This window comes from Anabrus simplex, chromosome 3 (assembly GCF_040414725.1).
Source record: "Anabrus simplex isolate iqAnaSimp1 chromosome 3, ASM4041472v1, whole genome shotgun sequence".
Taxonomy (NCBI): domain Eukaryota; kingdom Metazoa; phylum Arthropoda; class Insecta; order Orthoptera; family Tettigoniidae; genus Anabrus; species Anabrus simplex.
This window is the reverse complement of record NC_090267.1, coordinates 372,119,905-372,143,437: the sequence shown is the minus strand read 5'-3', so window position 1 is coordinate 372,143,437 and position 23,533 is coordinate 372,119,905. Positions and strand designations below refer to the sequence as shown.

General features: G+C 40.2%; 1 protein-coding gene across 1 annotated transcript in view; it reads left to right on the top strand.

Moving 5' to 3' along the window:
* LOC136866811 (lipase 3) overlaps positions 1-23,533 on the top strand; it is a 117,216-nt gene that overhangs the window by 27,376 nt on the left and 66,307 nt on the right. The window contains exon 5 of the mRNA XM_067143917.2: positions 17,306-17,455. Within this exon, the coding sequence (XP_067000018.2) occupies positions 17,306-17,455 (150 nt within the window). The remainder of the gene's footprint in view (positions 1-17,305; positions 17,456-23,533) is intronic.

Sequence of the window (23,533 nt, the reverse complement as noted above, 5' to 3'; positions counted from 1 at the left end):
ATTGAGAATATTCTATATATTATAACCGATATATTAGACACTCCAGAATTTTCACGAAGGTGTATTTTGTAATGCAACTTTCTAGAAGCCTGTCCAGGCGCCTATGTAAAGAGACAATCTTGACGGTGAAGTTAGTTACTGCTGAATTATTGACAGGGAGTTGTTGGAAGTTAATTAGTTGTTGTTTAGTAGAGTTTTGGTGTAGCAAGTACTGTATATATCCCGGGCTGACATGCAATATTTGCAGTCTCCATATTGAATTAGGCAGTCATCTGTTTTTAACTGTGTTTCAAAGTTGTAACCTCCATATTGAAGTGTTGGCACTTGTTTTTAATAATGGCGGCTTTGTTGACATTCTCCAAGTGAAGTGTTTTGATAATGTGATTAAGGTTATGTGTGTGTTAATTTGTGAATATATGTGAATAAAATTAATTGTACGAACTGACAGCATCTCGTGTGCGTCTGTGTGGATACGTTAATACCACAACGCTGCGAGTATCTGTTTCATTTCATCTACCACTGATTTGCATTTAGGGCTGTCGCCCGAGATGCAGATGTCCTATCATCTGTGTAGACTTGGGGACAAAACGTGACGGCCTCAGTTACTAGAAGCGAGCTGGAAGCCAGCGGTCAATCACACCCTGCACCCTGCTGAGTTAACGAGTTATAAGTGATCCTTGTTTGGTGTGGCGAGGTTGCCAAACCATTTTCTTCCATACTCTCTTCAGTCTTATAGTTGGGGACAAATCATGACGACCTAGCCTCACACCACTACTTTCCAGCGGCAGCTCGGTGTCTATTAGCGACCTATAGAATTTACTACCTCTAATGCAGTCAGAGTTGCCAAATCGGCTACTACACTCTACACGAAGAAAAGGTAAATACTAAAGAGAGTGAGGAAGAAAGTGGTTTGGCAGCCTCTCCAAAACAAACAAGGGTCACTTGGAACTCGTTAACTCAGCAGGGTGCAGGGTGGGATTGACTACTGGCTTCCAGCTCGCTTCTAGGAACTGAGGCCGTCATGTTTTGTCTCCAACTATACCCTTTCTTCGAGCCGAGTGCAATAGGTGATTTGGCAACTCTGGCTACAGTACACGTAGTAAATCCTATAAGCCGCTAATAGACACCGGGCTGTCGCTGCAGAGTAATGGTGTGAGGCGAGTTCGTCATGCTTTGTCCCCAAGTATACCTAGTTTTTTCTTAGACGATTTCAAACAAGTTAGACATTTGTCGAACATCGTCCTTGGCAAGTTATTTCAATCCCTAATTCCTTTTCCCACAAACTGATATTTTTCTCAATTTGTCTTCTTAAATTCCAACTTTATCCTACATTGGAAATTCCATTCAAGTTTACTCGTCTACTACATTCCACATCATCTCTCCACTGACATACCGCTTAGTCGAACAACTTATATCCTTACTCCTAAGTCTTCTCAGACCGAAGATTGTAACATTCTCGCAACGTTACTCGTTTGTCGGGAATCACTAAAAACAAACAATACTGCTTTCCTTTGGATATTTTACTGTTATCGAATTTCGTAATCCTGATGAGTGTCCATGTACTGGAACTGTAATCTAATTGGGGTCTTTCCAGTGAGTTATACGCCCTATGGTTTAAATATTACTACAACCCCTAAATACCCTCATAAATAAATGATCTGCATTGCCTAGATACTTACAATAGTCCTCATGAGGTACCTTCACTCTATTCACACAGTAATTAAAACTGAGAAGACTTTTCCTCTTAGTGAAACTTACATCCTGACTTGTCACCCCGTTTATCAGCATATCATTCATTGTCTGCTCTACATCTCACAAATTCGTCGAGGTCCTTTTGTAGTTTCTCACAGTCCTGTAACTCAGATATTATTCTGTACAGCTGTAACGTGTTTCCAGTTATTTACTCTTATAATTTATATATAGGAAAATATATCAAGGTCCAATTATACTGCCTCGCGAAACCCCCTGTTAATCACTACAGGATCAGATAATGCTTCATCTAATGCAATTCTCTGAGTTCTGTTTTCTATAAATCACTATTTTGTCTAATTCATTTGCTCTCATTTTCATCAGTAGTCTCCTGTGGTCTACCCTATCGAAAGCCTTGTTTAGTTCAATAACGATACAGTCTACTTGACCCCATGAATCTAAACATTTTTGTTATATGTTACTGGTTCCTTGGACCATTGCCGATGTTCGCGGGCCCATGCACGTCGTTGAGCTTTGTGTCGAGGTGTCAGCAAAGGGACACGAGTTGGTCGTCGGGTGGTGAAGCCTATGCGGTGCAGCTGCCTCCTTACAGTCCTGGTAGAATGGGTTCCAGACTCGCAACATACAACTGGGCGGTGATCTGACTCACAGTAGCCCGTCGAGCGCTCAGTATGGTTCTACGGAGGCGACTTGATGTCCGTTCGTTAAACACCTGTGGTCTACCCGTGCGGCGATTTGTGCGGGTGGTAACATTCTCCCTGCGATATTGTACTGAAGATCCACCCTCGAAACTGTTGACCTGGCAAACCCGAATTCGCGTGTAATCTCCGCAATGCTATGACCTATGCGTCGTGCGCCGATGAACATCGCACGTTCAAAGTCGGTAAACTCGCGACATATTGCCATCTTCACAACACTGGTGTCTGTTACCTGCTCAGCTATGTCACAGTTAGCTGCAACACTCAGGGGTCATACACGGCACATTTTATTATGGTAAACCCCTACCCGTGACTTCTGGTCACTTAGTGTATACCTAACCCATTGCCTTTAGTATACCCCAGTATATCTGCACCTTTATCTTCAGGTGGTCTTCCCAGCCCACTTTGTTATGTTTCAACAAGGACAACGCGCTGTATTATTGCGCTGACATCACTAAAGACTTATCAGAATGTAACTTCATAGAGCATGTTTGAGATACGATGGAACAGACTGTTAGATCTACACCCATTCCTGCGCAAATGTGCATCAACTGACGAAGCAACTGCAACGGGCATGGGGGATGTTCATCACCTTGTGGAATCTGCTTTTCGACGTCTGTATGCCGTGATTACTCAAGAAATTGTACTATTTAGTTATTAAGTAGGTGCTTCAAATCCAGTGATCGTTCGTTTTACAACACTTGTACAGGTCCCACGCTTTTCTTCCCTCTGGTAGACAGCCGGAGTTACAAGTCCAGCGAATGGAACGGTAGAATCTATTTCGATTAAAAATCTTTGAAGTAATAATAATGGCGTATGGCCTCAAGAGAGGCCTGCTGTAGGTCTTACGAGTTGACATCGTATAAGTGACCTACGCGTCTGTGAGGATGGAGCTCTACCTACGATGAAATCTAATGATAAAGATAACACAAAAACCCAGCCCCCGTGTCAGATAAATTAACCAATGAGAGCTAAAATCCCTGAACAGGCCGGGAATCGAATCCGGGATTCCTTGGACCAAAGGTCAGCACACAAACCATCTAGCCATGGAGCTGGACATCTTTGAAGTAAACCATATTCTACCAAGTTATCAAGTTACGAAGTTTTGATCGTATCGAGTTCAAGATTTTCTGATGAAATTTAAGTTTTTTGTTTTGTTTCTTGAGCTGTCTGGCTTTTCTATGCTCGGAAATTGAACACAGATCTTCCTCGTGAATTAAGCATAATTATTTAATAAAAATTATTCGAAATACGTGGGGATGTCTCACTTCTTTCTGGCTTATTTCTTTATTTATTTATTTATTTATTTATTTATTTATTTATTTATTTATTTATTTATTTATTTATTTATTTCTTAGTCTGTTTAGCCTCCAGGGTTGGTTCCCCCCCCCGGACTCAGCAAGGGATCCCACCTCTACCGCCTCAAGAGCAGTGTCCTGGAGATTGAGACTTTGGGTCGGGGGATACTACTGGGGAGGAGGACCGGCACTTCGCCTAGGTGGCCTCACCTGCTATGCTGAACACGGGCCTTGTAGGAGGATGGGAATATTGGAAAGGATAGGCAAGGAAGAGGGAAGGAAGCGGCCGTGGCCTTAATGAATGTACCATTACGGCATTTGCCTGGAGAAGTGGAAAACCACGGAAAAACACTTCCAGGATGGCTGAGGTGTGAATCGAACCCTCCTCTGCTCAGTTGACCTCCCGAGGCTGAGTGGACCCCGTTCCAGCCCTCGAACCATTTTTCAAATGCCGTGGCAGAGCCGGGAATCGAACCCGGGCCTCCGGGGATGGCAGCTAATCACGCTAACCTTTACACCACAGAAGCGGACTATTTCCTTACTTACAGTAATTAATGACTGGTTTCCTTCCTTCCTCTTTCGTTTACTTTCTTTATTTATTTCTGTGTATTCTTACTTTCTGAGTTATTTACCAACCCGTACTTGTCTACTTCTTTCTCTAGTTACTTCTGACAATTTTTCTTCCATCCTCTCTCTCCCTTTCTTCCTCATTTATGCACGTGCTAACTTACTTCTTTCCTCACGTACGTACAGAATGATAAATTGATTAGCTTCTTTCCATCCCCTCCCCTTTGTTTACCAACTTGACACCGCATTTCTTTCGTTGTTTTTTTACTTACTTTGTTCATAACTATATTAGGTACTGATTAGTTTCTTTCCTCTCTCGTCACTAACCTACAGTACTTCCTTTTTATGTACTTCCCTGCTTTTATTTCTTACCATCTTCCTTCGTATTAATTTCTTTTTCTTTCTTTCATTCTTACTGACTAGCTCCCTATCCTTTTTTCTCATTTACTTGTTTGCTTGATGAATGTTTATTTATTTATTTATTTATTTATTTATTTATTTATTTATTTCCTTAATTATTTACTGTCTGACTCGCTTCCTTCTATTCTCTCTCGTTACTTACTATTTACATACTTACTTACTTTGTAATGGTTCAAATCCCGCTACAAGATGATATATTATTATTATTATTATTATTATTATTATTATTATTATTATTATTATTATTATTATTATTATTATTATTATTATTATTATTATTATTATTATTATTATGTAGATTAACATTAAAGACATGTAAAGTAAAAGTTGCTGCTTGTGTGAAATAACTTTTGACATGCAACACATGTTGCAATACTGCTGGCGTAACTACCGAGTCATCGCTCTGTCATTGTGTGCATTTAGCGATGAGCTCATTTTTAGGGAAGTTCCTAGTGTGCCCCAGGTAATTTCACCATAGTATGTACCAGTTGTAGCCGGGTGGGAGTAACATCATCGTTACTTTTGGAGATTACGTAGGTGTGACAGCAATGCCTGTATAAGCTGGCTGTATATTATAGCGTCAGTAATTTGGAAGATGAGGCCTCAGTCGGGCAGTTCAGTTGGAAGGAGAAGCTTGCCATGAAGTGTTGTAGTCAGAGGGATGGAGCCTTGGTCGATGGATAGTCGTATGGAGAGTAAGGCCACAGTTGGTCAGTCAGTGAAATGGAGAAGCTGCAGTTACATGGATACTTAGTCGTCAGTCACCTTATGGATGAAACGTGTGTTCGGTCGATTTTTTGTGTCAGTGTGGTGACAGCCGAATACTGATTAGTAGTAATTCAGACTAACAGTTATCAATGAATTATTTGTAAAGTCGATTGTGACGTGTGAATCTAATTTCAAGTCATGCTATATCTCGTCATTGAAACGAAAAGGAAACATCACCAAATTAGGCTTGAGATACCTACAGGATAACAATTCAAAGGATAACACTCAAAGGGTTGAAGGTAAGGTTCGTGATTTAGTGAGGGATAAATTTCTTGTACAACTTTTAAATGTCCGGTCAATAGGATTTAAAATTTACTGCCTAGTTTCTTTCAGTTGTAATGTCATAGTTTTATATCATAATGCAAATTATCGCAGCAAATCTTGCTATTTAAAGTCAAAATTTAAATAATATGTTTTGTTCAATTTCAAATTAATTTATAGTTTTATTTCAATGGTAGAATTAGATAACCTCAAATTTAATGGGGAAACAAAACGACAATCTCCTTTTCCTAGAACCTATATGGTATGTTGTCAAAAGTAAGCTTATTATCCTACACCCTAGAGATATTCAAGAGACTCATTTTATTATTGCTGCACTGAGTTGTAGCTGGCGCCCATCAAACATTGTATGTGTAAGTAATCAGGTAAGAACTGTGAGTATACAAAGTACGACGAATGAGTATTTTATTTCATTAATATTTTTAAAATAATTCATTTAAATTCAGATTTATATTTTTATAATATGTGTGAGGAGAAGTCGCAACTTATGTACCGGATCATTCACTTTCTTTCATCGCCCTCCACTTGCTTACTGACTGAATAACTGGCTGTCTGACATACTTCCTTCCTTACATAGGTACTGATAAAATATGCTCTAAACAGGATAAGGATGGACTTTGCAGTAGGTTATGTGGAATCTTTGAAAAAATCTTTGTATTACAAATATATTTTAATGCCACTACAGCACATTATGATCCAAGTTTGTCTGTATAAATATCCTGTGATCTTACCGAGTTATAGGTGCTGGCTAGTCATACCTATAGCAGATTTCAAGATATTACATTACCCCTCATCTTAACCTTCACCTCAAAGATGAACGATACGGGTAACTTTGAATGTGAGAACGGAGATGGGTGATATGCTATATTTTATAATACCAGATGCAATTTAATCGGCGACCAGAAGTATGGTGTTATATCACCACCATAGCGATGTCAGAAAAATAACAGTGGTAATCATGGGTTCAGTTGCGTGTCCATATTTGCCTTAAGAGCAACGGTTAAACCGGTCAAAATTAAACTATATTTCCCTTCCTTGATAAATATTTCTATTCATTTTTATTAATTAAGTAATGAACAAATTTTATGCCTAGAATTCGTTCTTATTATGTTAGCAAAATATACACTAACGGTAAGCTAAAGAAGAACACATTGATCAAAGGGAATGACAACATACTTTCACGAGGTGCTACTAGAGTGTAACCCATGAAATGATTAAAACCGCAGCTTTGTTGCAGAATCAGGAGTCGAGTGCTATCAAGCATTTAATCATACTTTTATTGCAGCCAAACAGCTATAAAAAAGATAGGATACACTAAAATTACGCGGTTGCATGTTGTTTTGTTGTAGGTTATAGTCTAATATTTTCAGCACTGCAACAGTTCTGCTCCTGCAGAAGAAGTAGCCTGCAAATGTAATTTACATTAGGAAGAGAGTTATCTGAGTCTGTTCTTCATGTGAGGATGCACATGAGGATGAAGTTGACAGTATTTTTCTTTGTTTACGATTGGCTTTACGTCGCACAGACACAGATAGGTAATATGGTGACGATGGAACAAGACAGGGCTAGGAGTGGGAAGGAAGCGACCGTGACATTTGCCTGGTGTGAAAAGGAAAATGGGAAACAACGGAAAACCATCTTCAGGGCTGCCGAAAGTGGCGTTCGAGCCCACCATCTCCCTGATGCAAGCTCTCAGCTGCGCGCCCCTAACCGCAGGGCCAACTCGCCCGGTATTGATAACTTTTGTGAAACACCGAGTGGCATCGCAGTCAGGGTCGACAGCAAGGATAGGATAGTGTTAACGAGCGATTTCAATGTGAAAGTAGGAAATAGATTTGAAGGATATGAGAAGTGATGGAATCGGACGCGTTCACTGGACTTCTGTGCTAGTATGTGAGTAGCAGTTGCGAATACATTCTTCAAGCGAAACGTTATTCACCGCTACGCATGGCAAGAGTCCAGATCCAAAATAACTAAATCATAACCGACATTGAATTGAGAAAATCTGTTAGGTATGTGCGAGTATTCCGGGGATTTTTCGATGATACACACCACTACCTGGTCTTTAGTAAACTAAGTATCTATAGACCTATGTTATAGAAAGTGAAATATATCTACAGATGAATAAGGATAGAGAATATTCAGGATAAGGAAATTAGAAGTGTATGGATATGATTAGTGAAAGGTTTTAAACAAAAGAGAGTAAGCAGGTTCAGGATATAGAAAGAGAATGAGTGGCATACAGGGATGTATACTATAGTAGAAACAGCAAGGGAATGTCTAAGAAGAAATGTGTGTAAAGATGGGGGAAAAGCGAACGTTTTGGTGGAATTATGAAGTCAGGGCAGCTTGTAAATGTAAAAAGAATTCCTATCAGAAACGGCTCCAAACAAGGGCTGATGCTGTACGTAGATAAATAAACAGAGTGAAACGAATAATTGTTGAATCCAAGAAGAAATCATGGAAAGATTTCAGTAACAACCTGGAAAGGCATGGTCAAACGTCAGAATCTTAGAAGTAGAGGTAATAAGGAAATGAATAGTGTTTTGGGTTAAATTAGGTGAACTCGTAGTCGATGCCAGGGAATCGCAGGGCTGTCGGGGTTATATTTTCAGTATACGCTAAGTAAATGAAAAATTCTACGAGAAAAACAGTTATTTTTCATAGATTTAGACGAGGTACATGGCAGAGTACCGAGATAAAAGATGTTAGCCATGCTGAAGGATTGTAATTAAGGGTTATATTATTAAAAGCAATGAAAGGCATTTATGTTAACAATAGAGCTATGGTGAAAATTAATGGCAGAATAAGTTCTTGGCTCAAGGTACTTACAGTGATTAGATAATACCGTACTGTAATCTTTCACCTTTGTTGTTAATAGTTTACATGGATTATCTACAGAAAGGTATAAAGAGACAAGGAGAACATCAGTTAAGCAGAAATGTAGTAAAGTGTTTGGCCTATGCCGATGGCTTGGTCTGAATGACAGACTGTGCTGAAAGGCTGCTATCTTAGGGCGACCAGATGCAAATAGATAAGAAATACGACAAAACTACTTAAAAAGTAGTCCGTATTGGAAAAAAAGAGGACTAGAAATCTTTCATTAAAAGTCTTAATTTAGACTTATATATTCTAATTTTCACATACATAAAAATGTATCCATTTCCATATTATACAGTCAATTCTTACAAAATTTAAACAATGAAAGTAATTAGAACGCCTTGATTATACCTGAGGATTCAGTTGCCTTCAGAAATTTTGGCGTCTCTAACATATACGTACAAAAAGATGCACATGAAAATGAATTCCTTTAGATAATACTAGCTGATGCACCCGTGCTTCGCTACGGGATTCTCAGAAAGACTGACTTTGTGAATTTCCTAACTAAAGTCAACATAGGTAATTACAAAAACGTTAGTAGAAATGTAGTCGGGCTCCATGGCTAAATGGTTAGCGTGCTGGTCTTTGGTCACAGGGGTCCCGGGTTCGATTCCCGGCAGGGTGGGAATTTTAACCATAATTGGATAATTTCGCTGACACGGGTCTGGGTGTATGTGTCGTCTTCATCATCATTTCAACCTCATCGTGACGCGCAGGTCACCTACGGGAGTCAAATGAAAAGACCTGCACCTGGTGAGCCGAACTTGTCCTCGGGCACCCCCGGCACTAAAAGCCATACGCCATTTCATTTCACCAGGAACAGTTGTTATTAATTTGTATTCCACAACACCTTTCAGAGCTTTCTCTATTGTCAGGGAAATGTAACAAAGACTTTTCAGTCTGTCAAACACATAGCAAATAAATGTAAATTAAAACACTATAAACATATCTGTAAAACACACGCTATGTGTTTGACAGACTGAAAAACCTTTGTTACATTTAACTAAGTCAACACTGGAAAACATGGCTTCATTTTTAACAAAATATTGTCAGGGAGTGAAATTGTGACGTTTAATTGTTGCTCTATTTAATACACAGTTGTTTTCTAAGAATATTATACTACGGTACACTCATGTTCATGAAAACAGAACACCTTGAAAGACTAGAGATGGGAATGCCATATTCACAGGACATTTTCATTAGTATGTTCTGCAGAAACGATTAGCATTTCAGACACCTAGGTTTAGCATGTGTCCTGTTACCTAGTAAGCACTGGGTCCTCCATGGGCACTGATAACTTGTTCCATGCGTGATGATATCGACGCGTATAAGGCGCGAATGGCGTCCTGGGGTATAGCTATCCATGCTGCATTCACTTGGTTCTACAGTTCATCTTTGGTGGTTGGCATTAGGTCAAAGCGTCGCACCCGTCGTTTCACCATAGCCCACTTCGATTGGCGAGAAGTCCGGTGATCGGGCGGGCCAGGGCAACAGCCTGACATCATGTGACAACAGGAAGGCACGTGTTCGTGCAGCAACATGTGGTCGTGCGTTGTCCTGCTGAAATATGGCTTCTGGGGTGTCGTGCAGAAATGGTATGGCTACGGGTCGTAGGATGTCATTCACGTAGGTCAAACTGGTCACAGGGCCCTGGACACGCACCGACTGTGATTTGTGGTTGTACCCAATAGCACCCCATACCATAAGGCCTTGAGTTGGCGCTGTATATCTTGTGCGAATGTAGTCAATGTGATGCCTCTACCCCTGTCTGCGGCGAACGAAAATGCGGCCATCATTTTCAGAAAAAAACAGAACCTGGATTCGTCCGAAAACACTATCTACTGCCTTTCCTGTCCCCAGTGATGTCGTTGGGGCCGATGACCTAGATGCTAGGCCCCTTTAAACAACAAGCATTATCATCATCAACCAGTGACGTCGTTCCATACACCACTGAAGTCTAGCATGTTTATGCATATTAGTCAAGGGTAGGCGGAAAAGTGGATGACGTGCCGGTATCCGATACCATAATGAATGGCGACGGACTGTCAATCCTGATAGTGTACTATGTGTTACACTGTTCCACTGTTGCGCCAGAGCCAAGGAGGACTCAGATCTGTCCTGCAATGCCATTCGGTTGAGGTGCCGATCTTCTCGGGGGGGGGGGGGGGGTCTGGGTGGTGCGACCTGACCAATCTCGTCGTATTCTGCGGCCTTCTGTGAACCATTCTGTATACCCGTTGCAATGCCGACACAGTTCGTCCCACACGAGCACTAATTTACCGGATGGATGCATCACGTTCTCTCATACCAATAATGCACCATCTTTCAAACTCACTCATTTTACGGTACGGTTCTCGCATACGACTGTGAGGCAACCTGCACGTCTTCTCAAGTTACAGGGATCCATTACCTTCGGTTCATAGCGACAACGAGAGCCGCAGGCACATTTTACCGATCGGTAGTGATGCGCCAAGATATCCATGTGGACCTTTAACCTGAGGGCCAACATGGTTCAAATGCTAATCATTTCTTCAGAACATATTAATGCCCATGTCCCGTGAATACGAACTTTCTATCTCTAGTCTCTCAAGGTGTTCTGGTTTTTATGGACATGGGTATATTTTATTGAAGACTAGGTGCTATGTGTATTGTGAATTTGTTACATCAATATTGAGTCAACTATAGGGGTGTATCATCTCAGTAAAGTACAGTTCTTGTTGGAGCTTAGTTTTTAGATATTCATTTTCAATGTTATCATTGCGTATGTGTTATGGATCTATTAATTGCCAAAGTTTCTAAAATATCAATTTTATCCCTTTCCGATATATCTGTAAAACTGTGAGGGAATTTCGTATATTTGATGCTTAATGCCTTGTGTCAAGTAGATGTGAAACAACTGCTCATTCTTCATGCTTTACAGCGACTTACGTGAAATCCGAAGCCCCCTCCCGGCTTGCTGGGGTTAGAATCACCCCGTCATTGAAGTTTCACAAAAGAAAATAAACGGAAATTGACAATAAACAAGTGAAATTCGACTCAATGTGTTGACTTTTCTGCACATTCACAGATGCATAATTGTAAAACCCACAGATCTCTTGATCTGTTTTCTCAGAAGCCTCGAAAGTCGAATTTTATATTGTAATCTGAAGAAATCATTTGCTGTAAAACTCTTCACCTTGATGATATTGTTCTCGTTTTACATTATGTAGTGGACTGCAACCTGAATATCAACATAATTCACTAGTACCAGTGTCCTTATAAAGACACGTATGCATGCGCACACCACACACTCACAAGTACCTCCACTATGTTCTATCATCATTTTTTAACTATAACCCCCGCTCACTCCCTTCGGTCTATCATGGCTACGCTACTGGATCCAAACACAAACACGCCGATGGATTCAGCCGGTGTCACAGTTGCGCAGTTGCTTTTGCACGATCCTGTCAGCTCGGAGGTTTGTATTCAAACCACTCCCCTGGCGAAGTTTCATTCTTCGACTGGTGCACCCATGCCGGCCTTAAGCCACGTATAGATTTAGCAACAGTGTCTCGCAAAGCCCATCTGAATTCGCCTGCGAAGAGATTTGATTGGACCGGGCGAGTTGGCCGTGCGCGTAGAGGCGCGCGGCTGTGAGCTTGCATCCGGGAGATAGTAGGTTCGAATCCCACTATCGGCAGCCCTGAAGATGGTTTTCCGTGGTTTCCCATTTTCACACCAGGCAAATGCTGGGGCTGTACCATAATTAAGGCCACGGCCGCTTCCTTCCAACTCCTAGGCCTTTCCTATCCCATCGTCGCCATAAGACCTATCTGTGTCGGTGCGACGTAAAGCCCCTAGCAAAAAAAAATTGATTGGCTAACTTCAGCAGCTGATAAAATGACAACGGTGCCAGATAATTGTTTGATTATTGTTTGCATAAAGGAACTATACCAAATGAATCGAGAGTTGCTATTTTAACCCCTGTGTATAAAGGAAAGGGTGATAGACATAAAGCTGATAATTACAGGCCAGTCAGTTTGACATGCATTGCACGTAAGCTTTGGGGAAAATTCTTTCTGATTATATTAGACATATTTTCATTCCACTGAAGCTCAACTTATAGGATTCCAGAAAGATATCTTGGATTCAGGAGGTCAAATGGACTGTATCGCGATTGACTTATCTAAGCCATTTGATAGGATAGATCACGGGAGACTATTGGCAAAAGTGAGTGCAATTGGACTAGAAAAAGAAGAGTGACTGGATGGGTGGGTATATTTCTAGAAAACAGACCTGGGAGAATTAGAGTAGGCGAAGCTATATCTGACCCTGTAATAATTAAGAGGGGAAATCCTCAAGGCAATATCACTAGACCTTTGTTTTCTTATATATAAACCATATGATTAAAGGAGTGGAATCAGAGATAAGGCTTTTTGCGGATGATGTTATTCTGTATAAAGTAATAAATAAGTTACAATATCCTGAAAAACTGCAAAATGACCTCGATAATGTTGTGCGATGGACAGTAGACGGTGCTATGCTGATAAACGGGGTAAAAGTCGGGTTGTGAGTTTCACAAATAGGAAAAGTCCTCTCAGTTTTAATTACTGCATTGATGTGGTGAAAGTTCCTTTTGGGGATTATTGTAAGTACCTAGGTGTTAATAAGGAAAGATCTTCATTGAGGTAATCACATAAATGAGACTGTAAATGATGGGTACAGATCTCTGCACATGATCATGAGGGTATGTAGGGGTTGTAGTAAGGATTTAAAAGAGAGGGCATTAAGACTCGTAAGACACAAACTAGAGTATGGTTCCAGTGTGTGGGACCCTCGCCAGGACTACTTGATTCAAGAACTGGAAAAAAATCCTAAGAAAAGCAGCTCGATTTGCTCTGGGTGATTTCCGACAAAAGAGTAGCGTTGCAAACATATTGCAAAGTTTGGGCTGGGAAGACTTGGAAGAAAGGAGACGAGACGAACTGCTCGACTTAGTTGTATGTTCTGAGCTATCTGTGCAGAGACGGCGTAGGATGATATTAGTAGACGAATACGTTTAAGTGGTGTCTTTAAAAGTAGTAAAGATCACAATATAAAGACAAAGTTGGAATTCAAAAGGACGAATTGGGGCAAATATTAGTTTATAGAAAGGGGGGTTAGGGATTGGAATAACTTTCCAAGGGATATGTTCAATACATTTCCAATTTCTTTGCAATCGTTTAAGAAAAGGCTAGGAAAACAACAAATAGGGAATCTGGCACCTGGGCGATTGTCCTAAATGCAGATCAGTAGTGATTCATTGACTGATTGATCAATCGATTGCTTGCTTGCTTGATTGATTGATTGATTGACTGACTGACTGATTGATTGATTGATTGATTGATTGATTGATTGATTGATTGACTGATTGATTGATTGATTGATTGATTGATTGATTGATTGATTGATTGATTGATTGATTGATTGATTGATTGATTGATTGATTGATTGATTGATTGATTGATTGATTGATTGATTGATTGATTGATTGATTGATTGATTGATTGATTGATTGATTGATTGATTGATTTGTAGGGTGATCAAAAAATGCCGCACTTGGAGGTCGGCATGCTATTTCTCATCCCATTTCAGGTCAAAAGTTTCTATAGCCAAATCTGATCTGGTGCTGTTAGAAAACAAGTCGAAAACGAGAAGCTGGCAACACTATCACATCCTGCAGCGCATCGGAATGTAATAGAGAAACGTGCATCTTCCCGCTCTACCGTACCCGCCGTCGCAACTCACTGAGTAGACGGTTAGGTTATCAAACCCACATGCACCATGGAGCTACGGCTCGAATCTACGTCAAGATTTTTTCTTTTGTGCGTGTGACGTCTGGTCCCTAGTTCCCGTCGTGTAACTGCGTTTGTAAGCATGACATCCTGTAGTTACATGAGAATAGTCGAACACATGACAGTGTGATCCATTCAACTGAATGCATGAGTCGACTAACCACGCAGTGCAAAACCATAACTGGTCGTGTCAAGTGGATGTAGGGTGGCTTCTCGATGGAGTACACAAACGGCGAACACGTCGATATGCTTTTAGTGTTGGGTGCAACCGATAACCAAGCTTCTGCGGCTGCTCGTGAGTATGCAGCACGGTACCCTCAAAGGCGCCATCCCGGTAAGAATGTTTTTCGTCGCCTTGAGCAACGTCTGCGGGAAACTGGTAATCTTCGCCCACAAGTAGTGGACAAAGGTCGTCAAAGGACTCGACGTACTCCACAAACAGAGGACGACATTCTTGAAGCCGTTCACCAATCACTTCGGCGAAGCACTCGTTATAATGCAAGGCGGTTCCAAGTATCTCAAACACTGGTTGTTGTCGTTTTGCACGACGAAAAACTGCATCCATATCATTACACGTTAACTCAACACCAGCGGCCAGAAGACCGCATTCAACGAGTACAGTACTGTGAATGGCTTTTGCAACAAGTTGAAGATAACGAACATTTTATAACGAATGTGATGTGGAGTGACGAATGTAACTTCACTCGGGAAGGTATTTTCAACCATCACAACGGCCATTATTGGTTTGACTACAACCCATATGTCATCCTTGAACGTGGCTTTCAGGGTCGCTTTGGCATAAACCTGTGGGCTGAATTCGTGGTAGGAGTGCTTTTAGGCCCTTACCTATTACCGGACAAGTTGAATGCGACCCGCTATCGTATGCTTCTGGGCAATAGTTTGCCTGACGCTTTAGAAAACGTTCCACTTGGTGTTCGGCGACAGCTAATGTTTCAGCATGATGGTGCACCGCTACACTTTGGAATGACTGTGCGTAACTGGTTAAATGAAGCGTTTCCATGGAAATGGATTAGTCGTGGAGGTCCAATGTTCTGGCCTCCACGTTCCCCGGACCTTAATAAACATCTATACATTACTCCACCCATGGACGTTCAAGACCTAATAGCTCGCGTGCATGCTTCATCGGCAATTGTGGATGCAGCTATGTTGCGCAGGGTCCGCCAAAGTTTGCTCAGCGAGTGGCGAAGTGTTTGCAAATGCAAGGTGGTCGCTTTGAACATCTGCTGTGAAGTGAACGTTGCTCGTTAGTGTACGTACCGGATCTGTGAATATAAGACTGGACGTCGCACGTACACTATGGAATTATTGTGCGTAGCATAATGGGCAACCCAATGTAGCCTACCTACTGTACTGTATTGTGTTTCCTTGTACCGCATTGGATAGAGACGATGTTACTGTATCCACTATTATGTTCTACGCATGGGCTTTATTGTGCCATGGACGAAACAAAGTGGTCGTTTACGTCTGTAAGAAGTTCATGTTATGTTTGATGTTTAAATAAAGGTAACTGTAACGGTAAGAGAGAACATAGTGTATTGCATAGTGAAGGCGTACACTGCATACAATTTGATACATTAACTATAAAAAAAATGGCTCGCATATGGTCGGGTCCGCACAATCGGCATTTATGGCATTACCTCGTCTCACTGAACCAATGAGACAGCTCCAGCAGAGCGCCGAGTTCATGCGACCTGTGCTTGGCCACGCTCAACGCCGTTACAGCGTTGCCAGAGCCCGGTTTCTTAACTCGTATTTCTATTAAACCTATTGGTGGGACTAGGTTTAGCAAGATAAACTTCTGTCGTGAATTTCGACGAGGAACCGCATGCCGACCTCCAAGTGCGGCATTTTGTGTTCACCCTGTATAATTATTTCCTTCAAATGACTTATTAATATGAGCAACCCTCTAACGCTGATATACCCGGTTCACGTTGTTTTCGACAACCCTGTACATCGATGATGCCATCGCGTAATGATGAAGATTTCTAAAAACGAAGTTATAAAACAGATTACCCCAAATTTGGCAGATTCACTAAAAAGCGGGAGGACATTTCGGGTTTCTAAATAATCCACCCGGACATTGGTCTATAAAGGAGGACATGTCGGGAGAAAAGAGGACGTCTGGTCACCCTATGCAGTGTAATAACTTGGAACTTGAAAATAGGTCCAGCGATTATGATCTGAAAAGACTAACGTGATATCAGTAGAGAAGAAACATCATCAGGATTACTTGATTCAAGAGCTGGAAATATCAAAAGGAAAGCGGCTTCATTCGTTCTGGGTGATTTCCGACAAAAGAGTAGCGTTACAAAAATGTTGCAAATTTTGGGCTGGGAAGACTTGGGAGAAAGGAGACGAGCTGCTCGACTAAGTTGTATGTTCCGAGCTCTCAGTGGAGGGATGGCAAATATTCGTTTATAGGAAGGGGAGTTAGGGATTGGAATAACTTACCAAGGGAGATGTTCAACAAATTTCCAATTTCTTTGCAATCATTTAGGAAAAGGCTAGGAAAACAACAGATAGTGAATCTGCCACCTGGGCGACTGCCCTAAGTCCAGATCAGTATTGATTGATTGATTGATTGATTGATTGATTGATTGATTGATTGATTGATTGATTGATTGATTGATTGATTGATTGATTGATTGATTGATTGATTGATTGATTCATTCATTCATTCATTCATTCATTCGTTCGTTCGTTCTGTAGGTTGAGTACTTTTGGGACGTCAACACTAACGCTGTACCGTCAGAGTAATTAATGTGTTTCAATTTACTTTATACTTTGATAGAACTATATTATTATGCTGATGTAGAGTATTTGACGTATCTATTATTGCTTTCTTTTCAAGTTGGGGCTTCAGCTGCTGGGACTAAACGAAATACCACTAATCCCGAACTCCATCAGAGCTGTCTCTGTAATGCTGTGCAAAGACAAAGAACTGGAAGTTCGCTGCACTGCTTTACTGGGTTCTCTTATAGATGCTTCATACCTCAACAAGGTAAGCTTTAAATAGGGGTTGTTAGAAGTAAAACTTGTCACTTCCGGAAATCTCATTAAAGTAAATTTTGTGTTCATAACTGTTTGTTAAATGATCACCCCATGCATTTAAACTCTCGTTTATCAGTGGCGAATGTACTAAGTTAATGGGCAGGTGAACTTACCTTGCAATCATTCTATAGCATTGTCTCTCATTTATATATATATATATATAAATTTGTTTTTTTTTTTTTTTGCTAGTTGCTTTACGTCGCACCGACACAGGTAGTTCTTATGGCGACGGTCTAGGAGTTGGAAGGAAGCGGCCGCGGCCTTAATTAAGGTAGAACCCCAGCATTTGCCTGGTGTGAAAATGGGAAACCACGGAAAACCATCTTCTGGGCTACCGACAGTGGGATTCGAACCCACTATCTCCCGGATGCAAGCTCACAGCCGCACGCCTCTAACCGCATGGCCAACTTGCCCGGTTTTTTTAAATTTTTATTTGTACTCATTACTTAATCTTGCAAGTAGGGTGACCAGCCGCCGAGATTTATTCGGGACAGTTCCGATTTCGGCAGTAAATTCCCGTGTCCCGGTTAACCTTTCCCTGGGCCGCCAAAAGCCCAATTACAGATCTAATAAATGTTTATCATCAGATGGAGTAAACTCTCAGCAGAGAGCGATGTAATACTGAACGAGCGAAGAACGCGACGATCTTTCAGTCATTATTGCTCCATGGTCAGTGTTCGATTTGTCACTTGTTTGTTTCTTTCCATTCACTTATTGGGTTCCTGTTCTACTTTTGTGCTTGTGCTGTGTTCTTAGTGGTGGTGGTGGTGGTGGTGATAATTGCTTTAAGAGGAAGTATAACTAGGCAACCATCATCTATATAACACTAATCAGAGAGAAGAAATGGAAGGGATTCAACACTTCGAAAAATGAAGGTATCGGCCAAAGAAAGACAAGAGCCGTAAAAGGTGTGAAAATGAAAGACTCCCTAGGCCTCGAGTGCTCTAGTGCCGTCGGGGTCGGAAAAGAACAAAAGTTGACCAAGGGAGGTCGGATAGGATGGATGGAAGTGAGGATCCTGGCATAAGTAAGTGTAAACAATGCCAGGGCTCAGCTAAGGGCTTCGTGGTCGCCAACCCAAGCTCCAAAGTTCAGGCAGGGGATACCGTGGGTGTTATTCTACCGCCCCACCCACAGTGGGATGTGTTTTTAGTCCTGTGCGTGTTCCAGCAGACGTATAATAAAATATAGGCCTAATTTGCCCAATATTTAAGCTGTATGTGAATTTATGTGTGATTACTTTCCTTGTAACTAATTATTGTGGTACAATACTTGAAATGTAATAGATTGAAAATTGCGGGTGGATTTTCTAAGTGACTGCGTTTGTTATGCTACTACATGAGAGGGAATAGTTTACGTTACTTTCTGCAAATTGCATACTGATTTTGTTGCGATTGTTTTTAAACTACTGTATTTTAACTATTATCTTACACTTAAGCCTTTGTTGGCGGTATTTACAGTACACTATGTCTTCTGATATGGGCTAAAGCAATTTTGTTACTTTCATTGATCCGTCTCGACCTCATCCTTGGCTTTGACAATATGAAAGTGACTGAGAGGTATGAGCGATGAAAGTAATACCATTCCTTATGCAGCCGCAGCCAGTCCCTGCTATAAAAGGTGTGAAAATATTGCTCATTGGGTCGGTTGGCGCACGCAATTCAGTGGGCTTGGCAGGCTGATATGTAGTAGCAACTTCTGGCTCATTGAGGAAAGCAATGGGAAACTATCACACTCCTCATTTCCATAGTACGCCTCGTCAATGATGCCTAGGATATCTAATGGTGGAGCTGTAGAGGATCTAACCAGTCTTCGGACTGAGGACTGAACATACACACACGTTACACTTCTCGTATGCCTTTTTAATTGTCATTTTTTACGTATTTCGTGTTTTATGTACTTCAATTTTCTTCTTTTGTTATCGAAAAATTTCTCATTTCGATATAATTTCTCGCAAAATTTGATTTTTATGGAATTGTTTGTTTTGTGGTTGTCGTTATTATTATTATTATTATTATTATTATTATTATTATTATTATTATTATTATTATTATTATTATTATGCAATTCCCTCTGACTTAGAACAGAACGGCATTAGGGGTTTATTCTATTTGGTGTATAAGATTGATAGATAGATAGATGCCTTTATTGGTGGCGAAGTTATAGCTCAAAGCCCTCTCTTACACTTAACCACTAGAAGAGAATACATTTACATAACTTGTTATTACAAATAAAAATAACGCAAATAATAATAATAATAATAATAATAATAATAATAATAATAATAATAATAATAATTTTACCGAGTGGTACACCTCTACGCCGCACATTCGAATTTCCCGCCTTATAGTACTCCTCTGCTGGAGAAACACTGAACTTAAAACTGGACCTACTTAAACTTTTGCTCTGAAGATGTCACTGGGAGAATTTCGACTTGTTTTTGTTTACTATTTATCAAGAAGTGTGGGCATTCTCTCATAGATGTCTCTACCCCAAAAAATTATGATCATGCACCCTGGTGCGAAGTGAAGGAACTTTATTTGAAGAAAGTTTGTACTCATAAGCTTTTTCTTTATTAAATTTCGTTCTTTCATTTGTGGGTTGGCAATATTAATCTTTTCTTTCCACAAGTTTTGAAGTTAGCCAATCAATTATTTCTGGAATTAATTTTCATCCAATCCCGTATGTCTTCTTCGATTTTGTGTGTAACTGTGTACTGTAGCCAATAAAAGCCTGTGGGTGTGTCTTAATTATTCATGAAAGATCTCGAAACTTCCCCGAGGGTATAAAAACTGCTAATTTTCCTGTCTCTCGGCCACTTGTTTAAAATCTAACCCTGTGTATAGAAGTGTAGCAGGAGGCGGGAGGTGCCTTGTTCGTCAGGCAGCAGCTCTTCAGCAAGGTAATGGCCTCTTAACATCTTTATTTCTTGCTAGGTCAGCAGTTTAACCCGCGGGGAAGGTACGAAACCTTCACCATGTAACCTATCTCTATAAATATGTAAATTTCTTCCAGTTTATGTAAAACTTAAGTCAATTTGTAACTGTAAATCGGGGATAGAGTGTGCTTTACCCTCTCGAGCTCCCCTTCATTTTGATTTTAGGTGACTACGTTTTCGTAACTGAATTTCTTTTCTTCCGTAAGGTTCATATTTATTTCTTATACGGGTCACATCCATCGTTTGGGAATAGCCCCTGTTTCATCGGCCTAGTGTCTTTTAGGTTTTAAGAAGTTTCATGTAGGAGTGCAAATTCACGCCTCCATTCCTTTTGTATGTCGGGCCATTTACTTAACCTGTTCTTTTTCTGCTAAGGCCCAGTACGTTTGGTGCAAGATACCCGCGTTTAATTTTGTAAGTTGTGCCTTGATGGCAAGTAATTGTAAAATTTGATGTTGCCTTGAATAGGCTTGATTAACTGAGAGCCTGTTATATCTTTTCAAAATTAGATTACTGAGTGCCTTTTGAAGGCTTGATATTGTGAGTTGGGAGCAAGTGCTCCAGTAATTAGGGGATTTCTGCCCTTTGAACAAATTTGTGCCGTGGTAAAGTTGGGCTAGTAGCTCAAGGATTGTAAAACTTGGGGCTTGAAGCCCAGATTGTTAAATTGTCTCTAAATTTTGGATTTTCTTGTTTTGGGTCAAAGCCTTGTCATTTTACCTAACGTTTGATTGTTATGAAATTTGAATTTTAAAAAAGGAAATGTAACCTTCAGTTTAAGTTTTAAATTTTTCTGTACTTGGCATTTGTAGTTAGACCCATTCACCCCTGCACCTTCTTTCACCTCTGCTGCTCCACAGAAACCTCGGAACAATAATAATAATAATAATAATAATAATAATAATAATAATAATAATAATAATAATAATAATAATAATAATAATAATAATAATAGGCTACTAATAGAATCCTTAGTTTTAAAATTCACAAAATAAAGCACACTTAAATGATGTAACTACAGCAATCCATTCATTCATCTCGTCCATTCCTACATTCATTCAACAATTATCCAGCAAGTCAGCGGGATCTACTCAGCAAATTCTCGCGGCAAGCCACTTTAAACTTGCGATGAGAGGGATTGTTTCTAATGTTCGCACGACCTGGACGCAGAGATTATGAGGGAGCGGTTGTAAGCAGCAGAGCGGTTTACAGGTATGGCAAGAGAGGAGCCAAATCTTGTATTGTGGTCGTGATAGGACGAGAGGTAACAAAAAGGAGAAGAAAGATAGTTGGAAGTATTAATGGGAAGTATTCTGTGCAGAAGATATAACATGTGAAGTTAACGGCGCTGGTGCTCTCGAAACCACGACAGCTCGTTATAATAAGGTGTTACATGAGCATAATATCACAGATTAAAGATATATCTTACGCAGCTGTTGCAGACGCGGTCCAGTTTTTGTTACTGTCACAGGTTATTTCAGTCAACACAGTGTCACAATAGTCAAATGGAAGTAGTATCAGAGAATGAATTAGTTGTACTTCAAGTCGAACAAAGGATACATTACAGAACCGTTTCAATGCATATAAGCATTTGTGTAGTTTGCTTATCACCTGTTGAAGTCAATTTACGGTCTCAGTCACGATAATTCCTAAGTTAACCCTGAAGTAGAGTACAATATGATTTTATTGTTAAAATTATTGGAGAAATGTCCTGTTGCTTGAGGAAATATAATTTTTTACTGGTACCGATAATAATAACTTGAGTTTTATTCGGGTTTATTAATAAAGTGTTTTTATTTGCATAGTCTCTAAGATTTTGTAGGTCGGAATTTATTTTAGTAATTGCAGTATAGACATCATTCGGTTTTGAATGATAGTAAATCTGTATATAATCCGCGTAGGTACACTTGTAACTTGCAGAATTTAAGAGCTGTTGATATATCATCAATTTGGATGATAAATAACAGTGGTCTGAGGACCGACCCCTGAGGGACACCGAGGGTTTTATTTTGCCATCCTGAAACACATTTCCCACTGTCATATGTTGCCGGCGATTTTCAGGTTAACAGGAGAAAACCGAAGTGACACACTATTAAAATTTAGCTCTCGAAATGTCTGCAGTATTAACTGAGGGTTAACAGTGTAAGTCACTACTGAGATAATAATGTCAGTACAGTCAGATGTATAATACAGAAAAGTGCCATCCGATTTTAGACAGAATGTTATTTTATCTATTCCCAAGAACACAGCTGCTGACAAGTGTGAACACTATCGCACAATTAGTTTATTAACTTACGCCTAGAAAATTCTAACACACATTATTTAATGAAGAATGAAAGGACAAGTTAAAACTGACTTAGGTGGATATCACTTTGGCTTCATAAAATGTAAGAACGCGCGAAGCAATCCTGATTTTACGTCTGATCTTAGAGGATCGAATTAAAAAGGACAAGCTCACGTGCATGGCATTCGTAAGTATAGAAAAGGCATTCGATAATGCTGAACCAAGCTACTTGAGATGCTGACGGTGATCGGGATCAGATAAGTAAGAAGGATCATCTACAATACGTACAAAAATCACTCTGCAGTGATAAGAATCCAAGGCTATGAAAAAGAAGTAGCAATCCAGGAAGGAGTGAAGCAAAACTACAGTTTGTCCTCTCTCCTTTTCTGTGTTGTATAGAACAGGGGGTAAAGGTAATCAAAGAGGAATTTCGAGAAGGAATCACAATTCAAGAAGAGGAAATCAAAACACTGAGATTTGCCGATGATCTTGTCATTTTATCTGAGTCTGCAGATGATGTGGAGAAATTGCCGAATGGTATGAAATACCACAGTCTTAGAGAAGGAGTACTAGATCAAAGTAAATACATCCAAAACAAAAGTCGAACGAAGTCAGGTGATGCAGGAACTGGAATCTTGAAGGAAGTTGTTGAATATTGTTACCGGGGTAGTAGGGTAACTAGTGGTAGCAGAAGTAAGGAGGATATAAAACAATCGACAAAGGTATATTTTAAGAAAAGGAATTTTCTCTTTTCGCTCACTGATATAGGAATTAGATGTTTTTGAGGACTTTCGTCTGGGAAGTGA